The sequence below is a fragment of the Oncorhynchus gorbuscha genome, linkage group LG04, assembly GCF_021184085.1.
Source record: "Oncorhynchus gorbuscha isolate QuinsamMale2020 ecotype Even-year linkage group LG04, OgorEven_v1.0, whole genome shotgun sequence".
NCBI classification, from domain to species: Eukaryota; Metazoa; Chordata; class Actinopteri; order Salmoniformes; family Salmonidae; genus Oncorhynchus; species Oncorhynchus gorbuscha.
The window spans coordinates 81,755,431-81,775,750 of NC_060176.1; the positions used below are offsets into that span (position 1 = coordinate 81,755,431).

General features: G+C 44.3%; 1 protein-coding gene across 1 annotated transcript in view; it reads left to right on the forward strand.

Annotated features, from left to right (window-relative positions):
- Positions 1 to 297: 297 nt before the first annotated feature.
- The window catches only part of cspg4ba (chondroitin sulfate proteoglycan 4ba), a 99,595-nt gene continuing 79,572 nt past the window's right edge, over positions 298 to 20,320 (forward strand). The window contains exons 1-2 of the mRNA XM_046348209.1: positions 298 to 575; positions 14,120 to 14,283. Coding sequence (XP_046204165.1) covers positions 482 to 575; positions 14,120 to 14,283 — 258 coding nt within the window. The 5' untranslated portion in view covers positions 298 to 481. The remainder of the gene's footprint in view (positions 576 to 14,119; positions 14,284 to 20,320) is intronic.

Genomic DNA, 20,320 nt, shown 5'->3' on the forward strand with positions numbered 1-20,320 from the left:
ATTGATCTATAGTTGGAAATGAAGCCTAGAGCCTATTAATCTACGTGAAACGGTTTAATGGAACAGCTGTGACAGCTCGTACAAACCGATCCGTCTGGTGGGTCTATGAGGGACAGTCTCTCCAAGCCCTTCAAAATCAAGAGTTGTTAAACCCTACTCTCCATTAGTTTGACCTCGTAAATGGGCTCATGCTAATCTAAAATATTCCTTTTTTTCCCCATGTTCAAAGTAGCCCACTGCTAAGGTATATTTCAGGGTGTTATAAGGAGGGGGAACACAAAACACACACACACACAAGGCGGAGTTACAGAATTCACCAAGTGTCTGCACGGTCTTTCTCTCTCTCTGCTTAGTTGAAAAGAAGTGGGGAGGGTAGGTTAACTTGTCAATGAAGTGGTCGAATACGTGACCGAAATCTCAACAAGACCACCCAATCTGCAAATATGTAACGGCCGGACTAAACCTTGGATAATATTTCCGAATGGAAAACATGAAATTCCCTATGAGAAGCACAAAGAAGCTGTGTTTTTACGCGGCGTTGTTGGTGTCGCTTACGAGCGACCTGGCAATGGGAGGTAAGATCTCTGATAACTCGATTCCGCCACCGAGGATCAGAGATGGTTTTCCAGTCTGTATACATTTTGTTTTAGGTGGTGTGTATATATGTGTTTGACACTGTAATTATCGAATGTATGTTTAAGCGTTATCACGTTCAACTTTGACCGTGTTTTGGCTAAGTGCGAGAAAAGACCACAATTGGGCTTTGGGTCCTGAGCTCACTTCGAATAAAATAAAATCTAATTCAAGTCAAGACTTATAATTACAGTTTGATAATGGCGATACCAGACTTATAATATGCTATGTGTCTTCCAATGACAGCTCAATATTGAGTTATACAGATATAATAGCATAAGTTATACGCGTGATGAAGAAATCGATTATATCCAGCATTTCAACAATTCAATTATTAAGAAAAAAAACAAAGGTATCACTTTCAGAATAGAAAACTGCCCTGAGTGTTGTCCATGGCTACAAACAAATTAATTATTTTATAAAGGAAACATTGTCCGCATTTTATATACTGTACTGCACAGCGAAGACACATTGTATAACACAGAATCATCAGAATGAATCCGAACTCTTGGAACTGAAAACATCCAAAAATTACATTACTGAAAATGAAATGAACCCAGAGAAATAGACAGAAATAGATAGTAGGGGCACTGCATCCCAAAGGTGAATCACCGTATTCCCTATACTGTAGTGCACTACTTTTGACTATAGACGTACGGGTAGTGCACTACATAGGGAATAGGGTGCCATTTGGGAGGATCACCCTGGTCTGACTGGAATAAAGGGCAGATGAAAAGTAATTAGTGACATCTTTTGATTTAGTTCCCTATGATTACACATACTCTGATACATAAACGCTTCTTCTAGTTAAAGCAAACATTCATTAGGCGGCTGTATCATTTATTTAGTCAATGGGAATGGGAGTAATGATGAAGAGATTTAGAGATCTCGATGAAGAGATTTAGAGATCTAGATGAAGAGATTTAGAGATCTAGATGAAGAGATTTAGAGATCTAGATGAAGAGATTTAGAGATCTAGATGAAGAGATTTAGAGATCTAGATGAAGAGATTTAGAGATCTAGATGAAGAGTTTTAGAGATCTCGATGAAGAGATTTAGAGATCTCGATGAAGAGTTTTAGAGATCTAGATGAAGAGTTTTAGAGATCTAGATGAAGAGATTTAGAGATCTAGATGAAGAGATTTAGAGATCTAGATGAAGAGATTTAGAGATCTAGATTAAGAGTTTTTAGAGATCTAGATGAAGAGATTTAGAGATCTAGATGAAGAGATTTAGAGATCTAGATGAAGAGTTTTTAGAGATCTCGATGAAGAGATTTAGAGATCTAGATGAAGAGATTTAGAGATCTAGATGAAGAGATTTAGAGATCTAGATGAAGAGATTTAGAGATCTAGATGAAGAGATTTAGAGATCTAGATGAAGAGATTTAGAGATCTAGATGAAGAGATTTAGAGATCTAGATGAAGAGATTTAGAGATCTAGATGAAAGAGATCTAGATGAAGAGTTTTAGAGATCTAGATGAAGAGATTTAGAGATCTAGATGAAGAGATCTAGATTTTAGAGATCTAGATGAAGAGTTTTAGAGATCTAGATGAAGAGATTTAGAGATCTAGATGAAGAGATTTAGAGATCTAGATGAAGAAGAGATCTAGATGAAGAGATCTAGAGATCTAGATGAAGAGATGAAGAGATTTTTTAGAGATCTCGATGAAGAGATTTAGAGATCTCGATGAAGAGATTTAGAGATCTAGATGAAGAGTTTTTAGAGATCTCGATGAAGAGATTTAGAGATCTAGATGAAGAGATTTAGAGATCTAGATGAAGAGTTTTTAGAGATCTCGATGAAGAGATTTAGAGATCTAGATGAAGAGATTTAGAGATCTAGATGAAGAGATTTAGAGATCTAGATGAAGAGATTTTTCACATTTGTGTTTTTTTTTTCATCAGAAATGATTGCTTATGAGTATCATGAAGAGATTTAGAGATCTAGATGAGTTTTTGATCTAGATGTGTGATGTGATCTAGATGTGTGTGATCTAGATGTAGATGTGATCTAGATGATTTGTGTGTGTGTGTGAACTGTGATTTTTCACATTTGTGTGTGAAATGTGTGTGTGTATGTGTGTGTGTGTGTGTGTGTGTGTGTGTGTGTGTGTGTGTGTGTGTGTGTGTGTGTGTGTGTGTGTGTGTGTGTGTGTGTGTGTGTGTGTGTGTGTGTGTGTGTGTGTGTAAAATAGTAATGTTCTCAGATGTTTAATTCATAGATTTTAGATCTGTATTTAAAATGTGTTTTTGTTTTGCTAAATGCTATATTATCCATTATTTAACTCGGATGGAATGTTCGTACCCTGTATATTTGACTGTCATATGTGGTTGTCTCACTAAACAAATGTAAGATTAATGCACTTCCTGTAAATCACTCTGGATAAGAGCATATGCTAAATGAGTCAAATGTTGAATGTACTTTTTCTTTTTTACATACAAATGTCATATTACTGTATAGAATATTTTAAAGTATTGATGTCACAAATGTACAATTTTAAAAATGTCTTTAGAATAAATGTAGTTATTTGTTACATTTCTCTGAGAGTGAGGCAGATATATATTATTACTGTGTAAAACCTAGCAGTACTACTGATTTCTCTGAGAGTGGAGCAGATATATATTATTACTGTGTAAAACCTAGCAGTACTACTGATTTCTCTGAGAGTGGGGCAGATATATTATTACTGTGTAAAACCTAGCAGTACTACTGATTTCTCTGAGAATGAGGTGGATATATATTATTACTGTGTAAAACCTAGCAGTACTACTGATTTCTCTGAGAATGAGGAGGATATTTAGCATTTAGCAGATAAACATGATTATTTAAAATATTTATCTCTCTGAAATGAAACCATGAAGTGATAGATTTTAAACAAATACATGTCTGTCATTGAACAACCCCATGATTATTAGATAATGAAAAAACACACCAATATTTTTCATAATTTCTTTAAACATTAAAAGCTCATTTATCAACTTTTCAAATTCTGAAAATGGATATGATAACGTTATACGTTACTTTTAATGTATATATATATATATATATTTACAGTTTAATGATTAATACAATCTGAATGAACATCGGTAATTGTCAGCATCATTTAGGAGCATTATGGTCATCTGTATTTCTTGTATTTTTAATGAGATGTTTAGCACATCTTTAGCCTGGCTCAAATGATGATTCATTAGCGTGGCATCATATTCTAAAGAGATCGATCCGGCTCTATATTATCTGGAGGGTCTGTGTATGAAACATGGAATATAGAAAAACAACAGCAGAAAGGAACATTCCAAGGGGCCAGTTTCCCAGACACAGTGATAGTTGGAAATAAAGCACACAAAAAAAAAACGGCATTGACTTGCATTTGATTTGTGACAACAAAAAAAAATGCTAAAAAGTTAGTGTTTGAAACAGTGGCCAAGGGAACGAAAGCATGGGGTTGCTGTTATAACGTTTCAATGCACTGTTAGAAAAACGGGTTCGAAAAATGGTTCGAAAAATGGTTCTAAAAGGGTTCTTCGGCTGTCCCTCTGCGGGAAAGGGTTCTTTATGGGTTCTATATCAAACCCAATTGGGGATCAATCTGGAAGCAAAAAGGGTTCTACCTGGAACCAAAAAGGGTTCTCCTATGGGGACAGCCAAAGAACCCATTTTGTTTCCTAGATAGCACATTTTGTCCTCTTCTATGAGTGTACAATAGACTGCTTACAAGGTAAGGAAACCAACATTGAATGTTGTCTCCTTTAAGCTTACTCCTGGACTAAAAAGCATGTAAATCAATGACGATACGCAGTAGATCAGCCAAGGCACAAATGAACATAAATATGAACTATGGAACAAACAAAAAAAACACCAGGCTCTTTTGGCCTCAAATTACCACTAAAACTCTTGTATTTGAGGCTGCTAGACTGCCTACTGGCTTCGGTTCCTGATGAGATGCTTTGTGACATCGCTCTTAGCTCTTAGCTCAAACATTGGTTTTAGGCTCAATAATAAAATATTGAAAATAACTATACTGCACAGGGGTATTTTTGACTTTTATATTAACAGGGAAAACATATTACGACCTAGGTCTCTTTTACAAATGTGCCCTGGACATTGGGGCAAAAACAGTATTTAGTCAGCCACCAATTGTGCAAGTTCTCCCACTTAAAACGATGAGAGAGGCCTGTAATTTTCATCATAGGTCCACTTCAACTATGACAGACAAAATGAGGAAAAAACATCCAGAAAATCACATTTGTAGGATATTTAATGAATTTATTTGCAAATTATGGTGGAAAATAAGTATTGCACTTGGTTTTAATTCAATAGTAGGCAGTATAGCCGTGCATAAATAAAGCTATTTAGGTTTATGCAATATTTGTAAACATTACCACATTAGGTTGTGTTGGGGTGTTTCCTATAGACAAAATAACTCATCCCAATTCATTACATGTTCTGTGTATGACGAGTCAAGCACACATATATATATTTTTTAAAGTGGCGTATAGGAAGTCATGTCTCATGCAACATAGCATCCCTCTGTTATAGCCAGCTAGCTAACATAGCATCCCTCTGTTATAGCCAGCTAGCTAACATAGCATCCCTCTGTTATAGCCAGCTAGCTCACATAGCATCCCTCTGTTATAGCCATCTAGCTAACATAGCATCCCTCTGTTATAGCCAGCTAGCTAACACATCATCCCTCTGTTATAGCCAGCTAGCTAACATAGCACACATCTGTTATAGCCATCTAGCTAACATAGCATCCCTCTGTTATAGCCAGCTAGCTAACATAGCATCCCTATGTCATAGCCAGCTAGCTAACATAGCATCCCTCTGTTATAGCCAGCTAGCTAACATAGCATCCCTCTGTTATAACCATCTAGCTAACATAGCATCCCTCTGTTATAGCCAGCTAGCTAACATAGCATCCCTCTGTCATAGCCAGCTAGCTAACATAGCATCCCTCTGTTATAGCCAGCTAGCTAACATAGCACCCCTCTGTTTGAGCAGCTACATTTGCTAGCTAAGTAAGTGAAACTGCTCCTCCTTCATTTTGGAAACGGTTCAACTGTTGTCTTTCTCTTTAAGTCAACTACTCACCACAGTTTACACACTGCAGTGCTGTCTAGCTGTAGCTTATGCTTTCAGTACTACATTTATTCTCTGATCCTTTGATTGGGTGGACAACATGTCAGTTCATGCTGCAAGAGCTCTGATAGGCTGGGGAACGTCCTCCGGAAGTTGTCATAATTACTGTGTAAGTCTATGGAAGAGGGTGAGAACCATGAGCCTCCTAGGTGTAATGTACCCAGTGGAGGATGGAAGCTAGCTGTCCTCCGGCTACACCGTGGTGCTACCCTACAGAGTGCTGTTGAGGTTACTGTAGACCTTCATTGCAAAACAATGTGTTTTAATCAGTTATTTGGTGACGTGAATATATTTAGTATAGTTTTATTTTTTAAATATTTTTTTATTAACATTTTTATGATATTCACTGAGGAGGATGGTCCTCCCCTTCCTCCTTTGAGGAGCCTCCTCTGGTATTGGGTATACTGTATTGCCTTGCTGACTGTACGCCAACAATATTGTGTGTTTGACCTCATGCTTTATTAGACAAAGAAGAACAAGGAAAGCTACTAACTCAGCCTGTAATAGATGCCACCGTTTGTCCTAACGCTCTCGTAAAAGAGGGTTGTCCGAGGCCACAGCCTCATTTACACGGCCTGCTAGACTGTTCAATATGACACTGTGCTGTAATGGATTTATTCAATGATACATGAATGCTGTGAGTTGACACGTTTAGCACAAGAATGGATAGGGGTCAGTAGTACACAGCTAATGCCCCTTAACTCGCCTTTTGGCCGTACGAACCCTGTGATTTAATGGGTATAGGCTCCTCAATGCCCAGAACTTCTTACAACAACACATTTTATTTGTGGGGGAGGGGGGAGGGGGGAAAAACTGAAACGTCTCTTTGGGTCCTTGGAAAAGTACTGTATAAAACACAACTCTTATTATGATTATTTAAGGTGACGTTGTGTGCGCTGAACCCTCGAAGCGTGGAACTTCATCGTGGTACATAGAACAGGCACTTCTTATGTATTGAGGTGAAAACTAAAGCTGACTGGGCGTTGAACCCTCTGAGTGTGGAATGTTGGATTGGCAGTAACATCAGGGTGGTTGGTAGACAGGACACAGAGGATGTTGGACTGGCAGTAACATCAGGGTGGTTGGTAGACAGGACACAGAGGACTGACAGTAACATCAGGGTGGTTGGTAGACAGGACACAGAGGATGTTGGACTGGCAGTAACATCAGGGTGGTTGGTAGACAGGACACAGAGGACTGACAGTAACATCAGGGTGGTTGGTAGACAGGACACAGAGGATGTTGGACTGACAGTAACATCAGGGTGGTTGGTAGACAGGACACTAGGGGATGTTGGACTGGCAGTAACATCAGGGTGGTTGGTAGACAGGACACTAGGGGATGTTGGACTGACAGTAACCTCAGGGTGGTTGGTAGACAGGACACTCGAGGATGTTGGACTGGCAGTAACATCAGGGTGGTTGGTAGACAGGACACTAGGGGATGTTGGACTGACAGTAACATCAGGGTGGTTTGTAGACAGGACACAGAGGACTGACAGTAACATCAGGGTGGTTGGTAGACAGGACACAGAGGACTGACAGTAACATCAGGGTGGTTGGTAGACAGGACACTAGGGGATGTTGGACTGGCAGTAACATCAGGGTGGTTGGTAGACAGGACACTAGGGGATGTTGGACTGGCAGTAACATCAGGGTGGTTGGTAGACAGGACACTAGGGGATGTTGGACTGGCAGTAACATCAGGGTGGTTGGTAGACAGGACACTAGGGGATGTTGGACTGGCAGTAACATCAGGGTGGTTGGTAGACAGGACACTAGGGGATGTTGGACTGACAGTAACATCAGGGTGGTTGGTAGACAGGACACAGAGGACTGACAGTAACATCAGGGTGGCTGGTAGACAGGACACTAGGGGATGTTGGATTGACAGTAACATCAGGGTGGTTGGTAGACAGGACACAGAGGATGTTGGACTGGCAGTAACATCAGGGTGGCTGGTAGACAGGACACAGAGGATGTTGGACTGGCAGTAACATCAGGGTGGTTGGTAGACAGGACACTAGGGGATGTTGTACTGACAGTAACATCAGGGTGGTTGGTAGACAGGACACTAGGGGATGTTGGACTGACAGTAACATCAGGGTGGTTGGTAGACAGGACACTAGGGGATGTTGGACTGACAGTAACATCAGGGTGGTTGGTAGACAGGACACTAGGGGATGTTGGACTGACAGTAACATCAGGGTGGTTGGTAGACAGGACACTAGGGGATGTTGGACTGACAGTAACATCAGGGTGGTTGGTAGACAGGACACTAGGGGATGCTGGACTGGCAGTAACATCAGGGTGGTTGGTAGACAGGACACTAGGGGATGTTGGACTGGCAGTAACATCAGGGTGGTTGGTAGACAGGACACTAGGGGATGTTGGACTGGCAGTAACATCAGGGTGGTTGGTAGACAGGACACTAGGGGATGTTGGACTGACAGTAACATCAGGGTGGTTGGTAGACAGGACACTAGGGGATGTTGGACTGACAGTAACATCAGGGTGGTTGGTAGACAGGACACTAGGGGATGTTGGACTGGCAGTAACATCAGGGTGGTTGGTAGACAGGACACTAGGGGATGTTGGACTGACAGTAACATCAGGGTGGTTGGTAGACAGGACACAGAGGACTGACAGTAACATCAGGGTGGCTGGTAGACAGGACACTAGGGGATGTTGGACTGACAGTAACATCAGGGTGGTTGGTAGACAGGACACTAGGGGATGTTGGAATGGCAGTAACATCAGGGTGGTTGGTAGACAGGACACAGAGGATGTTGGACTGACAGTAACATCAGGGTGGTTGGTAGACAGGACACTAGGGGATGTTGGACTGACAGTAACATCAGGGTGTTTGGTAGACAGGACACTAGGGGATGCTGGACTGGCAGTAACATCAGGGTGGTTGGTAGACAGGACACTAGGGGATGTTGAACTGACAGTAACATCAGGGTGGTTGGTAGACAGGACACAGAGGACTGGCAGTAACATCAGGGTGGTTGGTAGACAGGACACTAGGGGATGTTGGACTGACAGTAACATCAGGGTGGTTGGTAGACAGGACACTAGGGGATGTTGGACTGACAGTAACCTCAGGGTGGTTGGTAGACAGGACACTAGAGGATGTTGGACTGGCAGTAACATCAGGGTGGTTGGTAGACAGGACACTAGGGGATGTTGGACTGACAGTAACATCAGGGTGGTTGGTAGACAGGACACTAGGGGATGTTGGACTGACAGTAACATCAGGGTGGTTGGTAGACAGGACACTAGGGGATGTTGGATTTACAGTAACATCAGGGTGGTTGGTAGACAGGACACAGAGGATGTTGGACTGGCAGTAACATCAGGGTGGTTGGTAGACAGGACACAGAGGATGTTGGACTGGCAGTAACATCAGGGTGGTTGGTAGACAGGACACAGAGGATGTTGGACTGGCAGTAACATCAGGGTGGTTGGTAGACAGGACACTAGGGGATGTTGGACTGACAGTAACATCAGGGTGGTTGGTAGACAGGACACAGAGGATGTTGGACTGACAGTAACATCAGGGTGGTTGGTAGACAGGACACTAGGGGATGTTGAACTGACAGTAACATCAGGGTGGTTGGTAGACAGGACACTAGGGGATGTTGGACTGGCAGTAACATCAGGGTGGTTGGTAGACAGGACACTAGGGGATGTTGGACTGGCAGTAACATCAGGGTGGTTGGTAGACAGGACACTAGGGGATGTTGGACTGACAGTAACATCAGGGTGGTTGGTAGACAGGACACTAGGGGATGTTGGACTGGCAGTAACATCAGGGTGGCTGGTAGACAGGACACAGAGGACTGGCAGTAACATCAGGGTGGCTGGTAGACAGGACACAGAGGACTGGCAGTAACATCAGGGTGGCTGGTAGACAGGACACTAGGGGATGTTGGACTGACAGTAACATCAGGGTGGTTGGTAGACAGGACACTAGGGGATGTTGGACTGACAGTAATATCAGGGTGGTTGGTAGACAGGACACTAGGGGATGTTGAACTGACAGTAACATCAGGGTGGTTGGTAGACAGGACACAGAGGATGTTGGACTGACAGTAACATCAGGGTGGTTGGTAGACAGGACACAGAGGACTGACAGTAACATCAGGGTGGTTGGTAGACAGTGTGTCTCTTTGTGTCTCTTTGTGTGTGTCTGTGTGTCTGTCTGTGTGTGTCTCTCTCTCTTCTCTTTATCCCTCTCTCTCTCTCCCTGTCTGTGTGTCGCTCTGTGTGTCTCTATGTGTCTGTGTGTCTCTCTGTGTGTGTCTGTCTGTCTGTGTGTGTCTCTCTCTCTTTATCCCTCCCTCTCCCTCTATCCCTGTCTGTGTGTCTATCTGTGTGCCTGTGTGTCTCTCTGTGTGTGTCTCTCTCTCTCTGTGTGCCTGTGTGTCTCTCTGTCTCTCTCTCTCTCTCTCTCTCTCTATCTGTGTCTCTCTCTCTCTCTCTCTCTATCTGTCTCTCTCTCTCTCTCTATCTGTGTCTCTCTCTCTCTCTATCTGTGTCTCTCTCTCTCTCTATCTGTGTCTCTCTCTCTCTGTCTGAGACAATGAAGGGACGTCAGGGTCTTTCATGTTCCGTTGTGGTGCGTTTCAAGACAGGGCATGTCCCTGCACACACACACACACACACACACACACACACACACACACACACACACACACACACACACACACACACACACACACACACACACACACACACACACACACACACACACACACACACACACACACACACACACACACACACACACACACACACACACACACACACCTCACGCTCACCTCACACTCACCTCTGTGTTCCCAGGCTGCACTACTTGGAGTGTTGCCGTACTACCTGGGGAGGTGTGGGTTGTAAAGGAAGAAGAGATTCCCATCTCTCAGAGGGGTGAGGAAAAGGCTAAGTGTCACTTCATGTCAGGACGTTTCATCCTGTCGTATGACACGGATGTGTACTGAGGTCTGGAACTGTGGTCTTGAGGAATATCACAGCTGCTGCATAGACTGCTCCTAAATCATGACAACTCCTGCCTCCTGCCATAGGCAGGATTTATGAGCAGTCTACCCCTTAACTTGTCCTCTGAGAGATGGGAATCTTTTTACTTCTTGTGTAAGTCCTGTCTCAAGATAGGGGCAGGGTAGGCTAGTGGTTAGAGTGTAGAGGAGGCAGGTAGCCTAGTGGTTAGAGTGTAGAGGAGGCAGGTAGCCTAGTGGTTAGAGTGTAGAGGGGGCAGGGTAGGCTAGTGGTTAGAGTGTAGAGGAGGCAGGTAGCCTAGTGGTTAGATTGTAGAGGGGGCAGGGTAGGCTAGTGGTTAGAGTGTAGAGGGGGCAGGGTAGCCTAGTGGTTAGAGTGTAGAGGAGGCAGGGTAGCCTAGTGGTTAGAGTGTAGAGGGGGCAGGGTAGGCTAGTGGTTAGAGTGTAGAGGGGGCAGGGTAGGCTAGTGGTTAGAGCGTAGAGGAGGCAGGTAGCCTAGTGGTTAGAGCGTAGAGGAGGCAGGTAGCCTAGTGGTTAGAGTGTAGAGGCGGCAGGGTAGCCTAGTGGTTAGAGTGTAGAGGCGGCAGGGTAGCCTAGTGGTTAGAGTGTAGAGGCGGCAGGGTAGCCTAGTGGTTAGAGTGTAGAGGCGGCAGGGTAGCCTAGTGGTTAGAGAGTAGAGGAGGCAGGGTAGCCTAGTGGTTAGAGTGTAGAGGTGGCAGGGTAGCCTAGTGGTTAGAGTGTAGAGGAGGCAGGTAGCCTAGTGGTTAGAGTATAGAGGAGGCAGATAGCCTAGTGGTTAGAGTGTAGAGAAGGCAGGGTAGCCTAGTGGTTAGAGTGTAGAGGTGGCAGGGTAGCCTAGTGGTTAGAGTGTAGAGGAGGCAGGGTAGCCTAGTGGTTAGAGTGTAGAGGCGGCAGGGTAGCCTTGTGGTTAGAGTGTAGAGTCGGCAGGGTAGCCTTGTGGTTAGAGTGTAGAGGCGGCAGGGTAGCCTTGTGGTTAGAGTGTAGAGGCGGCAGAGTAGCCTAGTGGTTAGAGTGTAGAGGCGGCAGGGTAGCCTAGTGGTTAGAGTGTAGAGGCGGCAGGGTAGCCTAGTGGTTAGAGTGTAGAGGCGGCAGGGTAGCCTAGTGGTTAGAGTGTAGAGGCTGCAGGGTAGCCTAGTGGTTAGAGTGTAGAGGAGGCAGGGTAGCCTAGTGGTTAGAGTGTAGAGGCGGCAGGGTAGCCTAGTGGTTAGAGTGTAGAGGAGGCAGGGTAGCCTAGTGGTTAGAGTGTAGAGGCGGCAGGTAGCCTAGTGGTTAGAGTGTAGAGGGGGCAGGGTAGCCTAGTGGTTAGAGTGTAGAGGCGGCAGGGTAGCCTAGTGGTTAGAGTGTAGAGGCGGCAGGGTAGCCTAGTGGTTGGAGTGTAGAGGCTGCAGGGTAGCCTAGTGGTTAGAGTGTAGAGGCGGCAGGGTAGCCTAGTGGTTAGAGTGTAGAGGCGGCAGGTAGCCTAGTGGTTAGAGCGTTCGGTCAGTAACCGTAAAGGTTGCAAGATCGAATCTCCCTAACTGACAAGGTTGAAAATCTGTCGTTCTGCCCCCGGTACAGGCAGTTAACCCCACTGTTCCTAGACCAGTTAACCCACTGTTCCTAGACCAGTTAACCCCACTGTTCCTAGACCAGTTAACCCCACTGTTCCTAGACCAGTTAACCCCACTGTTCCTAGACCAGTTAACCCCACTGTTCCTAGACCAGTTAACCCCACTGTTCCTAGACCAGTTAACCCCACTGTTCCTAGACCAGTTAACCCCACTGTTCCTAGACCAGTTAACCCCACTGTTCCTAGACCAGTTAACCCACTGTTCCTAGGCCAGTTAACCCACTGTTCCTAGACCAGTTAACCCACTGTTCCTAGACCAGTTAACCCACTGTTCCTAGATCAGTTAACCCCACTGTTCCTAGACCAGTTAACCCCAATGTTCCTAGACCAGTTAACCCCACTGTTCCTAGACCAGTTAACCCCACTGTTCCTAGGTCAGTTAACCCACTGTTCCTAGACCAGTTAACCCACTGTTCCTAGACCAGTTAACCCACTGTTCCTAGACCAGTTAACCCCACTGTTCCTAGACCAGTTAACCCACTGTTCCTAGACCAGTTAACCCACTGTTCCTAGACCAGTTAACCCACTGTTCCTAGACCAGTTAACCCACTGTTCCTAGACCAGTTAACCCACTGTTCCTAGACCAGTTAACCCACTGTTCCTAGACCGTCATTGAAAATAATAATTTGTTCTTCACTCACTTGCCGTGTTAATTCAAGGTTAAAAAGATAAATAAAAGTAGCCTTGACAGATCTGTAACTTTAGCTACTGAACACTGTAGATGACTGTCACAGTACTGAGTCAGTCGGATCAGAACCTGACTGTATAATGACCCAGACCAGAACCTGACTGTATAATGACCCAGACCAGAACCTCACAACATAATGACCCAGACCAGAACCTCACAACATAATGACCCAGACCAGAACCTGACTGTATAATGACCCACACCAGAACCTGACTGTATAATGACCCAGACCAGAACCTCACAACATAATGACCCAGACCAGAACCTGACTGTATAATGACCCAGACCAGAACCTGACTGTATAATGACCCACACCAGAACCTGACTGTATAATGACCCAGACCAGAACCTGACTGTTCCAACACAGTTATATCTGTCTCTCTCTCTCTCTCTCTCTCTCTCTCTCTCTCTCTCTCTCTCTCTCTCTCTCTCTCTCTCTCTCTCTCTCTCTCTCTCTCTCTCTCTCTCTCTCTCTCTCTCTCTCTCTCTCTCTCTCTCTCTCTCTCTCTCTCTCTCTCTCTGTCCCTCTCTCTGTGTGTCTCTCTCTCCCTCTGTCTCTCTGTCTCTGTCTCTGTCTCTGTCTCTCTCTCTCTCTCTCTCTCTCTCTCTCTCTCTCTCTCTCTCTCTCTCTCTCTCTCTCTCTCTCTCTCTCTCTGTGTCTGTCTCTCTCTGTCTCTCCGTCTCTCTCTCTCTCTCTCTCTCTCTCTCTGTGTCTGTCTCTCTCTGTCTCTCTGTCTCTCTCTCTCTCTCTCTCTCTCTCTCTCTCTCTCTCTCTCTCTCTCTCTCTCTCTCTCTCTCTCTCTCTCTCTCTCTCTCTCTCCCCTCTCTCTCTGTCTCTCTCTCCTCTCTCTCTCTCTCTCTCTCTGTGTGTCTCTCTCTCCCTCTGTCTCTCTGTCTCTCTGTCTCTCTCTCTCTCTCTCTCTCTCTCTCTCTCTCTCTCTCTCTCTCTCTCTCTCTGTCTCTCTCTCTCTCACTCTCTCTCTTTCTCTCTCACTCTCTCTCTCCAGCCTCGTTCTATGGTGATGGCTATGTGCAGCTGAAGACAGTGGAGTCGTCGAACCGTAACTCCCTGCGTGTTCGTTTCCGTACCTCCAGCCCCCGCGGCCTGCTCTTCCTCGCTGCCGGCCACACAGACTACCTTCTACTGGAGCTGAACGCTGGTCGCCTGCAGGTCAGTTCACCTTTAGCCTAGACTTCAAAACACACACATTACACACACGCAGACTCATTACACACACACACATACATTCAGGCCAACAGGCACACACACACATGTTACACACACACACACACACACACACACACACACACACACACACACACACACACACACACACACACACACACACACACACACACACACACACACACACACACACACACACACACACACACACACACACACACACACACACACACACACACACACACACACACACACACCACCTCCAGCTATGTCTCTATCCCAGCTCCCAGCTGACAGTCAGTCACTCAGCACAATAACACAAGCAGGCAGACAGAATTAGATAACTACTGCACAAATTTCTAAACTATCTTTCTTTATCCTTGAAAAAAAATATTAGAATCACTGGCAGACTCTCAGCAAATAACTTTTTAAACTTCAAATGATATTCTTAATGTAATGATAATGTAATGACAATGTAACGATAATGTGACGATAATGGTAATGTAATTATATTGTTAATGTAAAGGTAATGTTATGATAATGTTAATGTTCACCAGTCTGGTTTAAGCCATGGATTTAGAACCATTTTCAGCTGCAACACGTGTCTTAGATGATATGTTAAATTGCTTAAATCGTGGAATGACCGTGCTGCCATATTTATAGACCTATCCAAGGTCTTTGATACTGTCGACCCCTTCTCATTTCCCTAGTCATTCCCCTTCTCATTACCCTTCTCATTCCCCTAGTAATTCCCCTTCTCATTCCCCTTCTCATTACCATAGTCATTCCCCTTCTCATTCCCCTTCTCATTACCCTACATAATCCCATACTTCATTCCCCTACTTAATTCCCCTACTTCATTTCCCTACTTCATTTCCCTACTTCATTTCCCTACTTCATTCCTTTACTCATTCCCTTACTCATACCCCTACTTCATTCCCTTACTCATTCCCTTACTCATACCCCTACTTCATTCCCTTACTCATACCCCTACTTCATTCCCTTACTCATTCCCTTACTCATACCCCTACTTCATTCCTTTACTCATTTCCTTACTCATACCCCTACTTCATTCCCTTACTCATTCCCTTACTCATACCCCTACTTCATACCCCTACATATCCCCTACTTCATTCCCCTACTTCATTCCCCTACTTCATTCCTTTACTCATTCCCCTACTTCATTCCTTTACTCATTCCCCTACTTCATTCCTTTACTCATTCCCTTACTCATACCCCTACGTCATACCCCTACATATCCCCTACTTCATTCCCCTACTTCTTTCCTTTACTAATTCCCCTACTTAATTCCTTTACTCATTCCCCTACTTCATTCCTTTACTCATTCCCTTACTCATACCCCTACGTCATACCCCTACATATCCCCTACTTCATTCCCCTACTTCTTTCCTTTACTAATTCCCCTACTTAATTCCTTTACTCATTCCCCTACTTCATTCCTTTACTCATTCCCTTACTCATACCCCTACTTCATACCCCTACATATCCCCTACTTCATTCCCCTACATCCTCCCCCTACATATTCCCCTACCTCATTCCACTACCTCGTTTCCCTACCTCATTCCCCTACCTCATTCCCCTACCTCATTTCCCTACCTCATTTCCCTACTTCATTCCCCTACCTCATTCCCCTACCTCATTTCCCTACCTCATTCCCCTACCTCATGTCCCTACCTCATTTCCCTACTTCATTCCCCTACGTCCTCCCCTACATATTCCCCTACCTCATTCCCCTACCTCATTCCCCTACCTCATTCCCCTACCTCATTTCCCTACCTCATTCCCTACCTCATTCCCCTACCTCATTTCCCTACCTCATTCCCCTACCTCATTTCCCTACCTCATTTCCCTACCTCATTCCCCTACCTAATTCCCCTACCTCATTTCCCTACCTCATTCCCCTACTCATACACCTACTTCATTCCTTTACTCATTCCCTTACTCATACCCATACGTCATACCCCTACATATCCCCTACTTCATTCCCCTACTTCTTTCCTTTACTAATTCCCCTACTTAATTCCTTTACTCATTCCCCTACTTCATTCCTTTACTCATTCCCTTACTCATACCCCTACTTCATACCCCTACATATTCCCTACTTCATTCCCCTACATCCTCCCCCTACATATTCCCCTACCTCATTCCACTACCTCGTTTCCCTACCTCATTCCCCTACCTCATTCCCCTACCTCATTTCCCTACCTCATTCCCCTACCTCATTTCCCTACTTCATTCCCCTACCTCATTCCCCTACCTCATTTCCCTACCTCACCCCCCTACCTCATGTCCCTACCTCATTTCCCTACTTCATTCCCCTACGTCCTCCCCTACATATTCCCCTACCTCATTCCCCTACCTCATTCCCCTACCTCATTTCCCTACCTCATTCCCTACCTCATTCCCCTACCTCATTTCCCTACCTCATTCCCCTACCTCATTTCCCTACCTCATTTCCCTACCTCATTCCCCTACCTAATTCCCCTACCTCATTCCCCTACCTCATTCCCCTACCTCATTCCCCTACTCATACACCTACTTCATTCCCCTACCTCATTCCCCTACCTCATTCCCCTACTCATACCCCTACTTCATTCCCCTACCTCATTCCCCTACCTCATTCCCCCACTCATTCCCCTACTTCATTCCCCTACATATTTCCCTACTTCATTCCCCTACTCATTCCTCTACCTCATACCCCTACTTCATTCCCCTACCTCATATCCCTACTTCATTCCCCTACCTCATTCCCCTACGTCCTCCCCCTACATATCCCCTTCTTCATTCCCTTACTCATTCCCCTACTTCATTCCTTTACTCATTCCCCTACATATTTCCCTACTTCATTTCCCTACTTCATTCCCCTACTTCATTTCCCTACTTCATTCCCCTACTTCATTTCCCTACTTCATCCCCTACTTCATTTCCCTACTTCATTCAAAGGTTTTCTGAATTGGTCCTCGGCCTGGCGTCTTGCACAGTGTTTTCTATTTAATTTATTTGCATCGTCTTTGATGAGTGAAGAGAGTGATGTAGGATTCTAGGTGTGATTTAGAAGTTGTTCACAAGATGGCAGCAGTGTGTGCAACGTTTCAGACTGATCCAGTGAAGAATTACATCGCTACACAATATTTGAATATTTGAATATGGTGAATATATCAGAACCAGTTGGCGTGATAAAAGTGTTTTGTTGTTGTGCACTCTCCTCAAACAATACCAAGGTATTTTTCCCCGCTGTAATAAATAAATAAATAAATAAATAATAAATAATAAATAATAAATAAATTTCCCCGCTACTGTAAATGTGACACAGTGTTTAGATTAATAATAATTTGAGCTTTCTGCCAATATAAGACATGTCTATGTCCCGGGAAAGATGGCTGTTGTTTACAATGTCATTTTAGTCACATTATCGCATATTGAGCAACAACTGTCCCGGTTTAGGGATTTGATCCAGTAGAGGTTTTAAGAAGCTGAAATTTAAACGAGGCTTAATTTATAGAAATGGATCACGTCTCACCCTGAACAGCAAGTAGTTCAATCAACTTTCCTGTCAGTTCTCGACTACAGTGACATCATTTATCGGGATTCAGCTACTCTTAAACCTTTAGATGCCGTCTACCATAGCGGCCTTCGTTTTATCACAGATGATGTTTACTACACAAGCTTTCGACTTACTGTAATGATATTCGTCTGTTGTTTGTAGAAAGTCAGACCGAAATGCAGCGTGTAGGTTACTCATGACTTTTAATGAAGCGAATACGGTACATGAAATAACGGAAGAAAACAACAAACGAAAGAAACTAATACAGCCTATCTGGTGACTAACACAGAGACAGGTACAATCACCCACGAAATACAACGCGCACTCAGGCTGCCTAAATACGGTTCCCAATCCGAGACAACGAGAATCAGCTGACTCCAATTAGGAATCGCCTCAGGCAGCCAAGCCTAACTAGACACACCCCTACTAATACACACTCCCAATTAATACAAACCCCAATACGAAATACAACATATAAACCCATGTCACACCCTGGCCTACCCAAACATATAACAAAAACACAAGATACAATGACCAAGGCGTGACACTTACCTAACTTCGCCTTTTAAAATATAAGAACATGAGATGCCAAACTCGTTCACGGGGTAGTTTAACTCTTAAGATTCCTCCTCCAAACTATTCGTTTTCACTCTCCACATTTTTGGAAACAAAATGCATTTGGATTTCCTGGTGTCACTAAGGGCAGTTTAAACCCCTGATGATAAATCAATCAATTAATCAAATGTATTGATAAAGCCCTTTTTACATCAGCAGATGTCTCAAAGTACTGTACAGAATCCCAGCCTAAAACCCCAAACAGCAAGCAATGCAGATGTAGAAGCAACTCAGGAGTAAATGTCAGTTGGCTTTTCATAGCCGATCATTCAGAGTTAGAGACAGCAGGTGCGGTAGAGAGAGAGAGTCGAAAACAGCAGGTCCGGGACAAGGTAGCACATCCGGTGAACAGGTCAGGGTTTTATTTTATTTCACCTTTATTTAACCAGGTAGGTTAGTTGAGAACACCTTTATTTAACCAGGTAGGCTAGTTGAGAACACCTTTATTTAACCAGGTAGGCTAGTTGAGAACACCTTTATTTAACCAGGTAGGCTAGTTGAGAACACCTTTATTTAACCAGGTAGGTTAGTTGAGAACACCTTTATTTAACCAGGTAGGCTAGTTGAGAACACCTTTATTTAACCAGGTAGGCTAGTTGAGAACACCTTTATTTAACCAGGTAGGCCACTTGAGAACAAGTTCTCATTTACAACTGCGACCTGGCTAAGATAAAGCATAGCAATTCGACACATACAACAACACAGAGTTACACATGGAGTAAACAATAAACAAGCCAATAACACAAGAAACAAGGAATACACATGGAATTAACAAACGTACAGTCATTAACACAATAGAAAAATCTGTTTACAGTGAAGTGAAGTAAGACAATAAATAGGTCAATAGTGGCGAAGTAATTACAATTTAGCAATTAACACTGGAGTGATAGATGTGCAAGTAGAAATACTGGTGTGTCTCTCTGTGTGTCTCTCTCTCTCTCTCTGTGTGTGTCTGTCTGTCTGTCTGTCTGTCTCTCTCTCTCTCTATCTGTAATAGCAGAAATAGCAACAAAATATATATATATATATGGGAATGAGGTAGGTAGTTGGTTGGATGGTGTCACGGCTGTTGAAAGAACTGGACCAAGGTGCAGCGTGGTGAGCGTACATATTCCCTCATTATTTAGGATGATGCCGACCAAAAACGATAAACCATACAAAAAACAACCATGAAGCTTAAAAACCAACAAAACTAAGACAACATCCCACACAGAAAGGAGGGGAAAGGGTTGCCTAAGTATGGTTCCCAATCAGAGACAACGATAGACAGCTGTCCCTGATTGAGAACCATACCCGGCCAAAACATAGAAACACCCAAACATAGAAAACACAACATAGAATGCCCACCCCAAATCACACCCTGACCAAACCAAATAGAGACATTAAAAGGCTCTCTACGGCCAGGGTGTGACAGATGGGCTGTATACAACTGCAACGATCGGTTAGCTGCTCTGACAGCTGATGCTTAAAGTTAGTGAGGGAGATAGAAGTCTCCAACTTCAGTGATTTTTGCAATTCGTTCCAGTCATTGGCAGCAGAGAACTAGAAGGAAAGGCGGCAGACAGACCAGCAGGCAGACAGACCAGGAGGCAGGCAGGCAGACAGACCGAGAGGCAGGCAGACAGACCGGGAGGGAGGGAGGCCGGCAGACAGACAGACCGGGAGGGAGGCAGACAGACCGAGAGGCAGGCAGGCAGGCAGACAGACCGAGAGGCAGGCAGGCAGGCGGACAGACATAAAGACCGAGAGGGAGGGAGGTGGACAGACAGACCGACAGAGAGTGAGGTAGACAAAGAGTGAGGCAGGCAGGCAGACAGACCGGGAAACAGACAGAGAGACAGA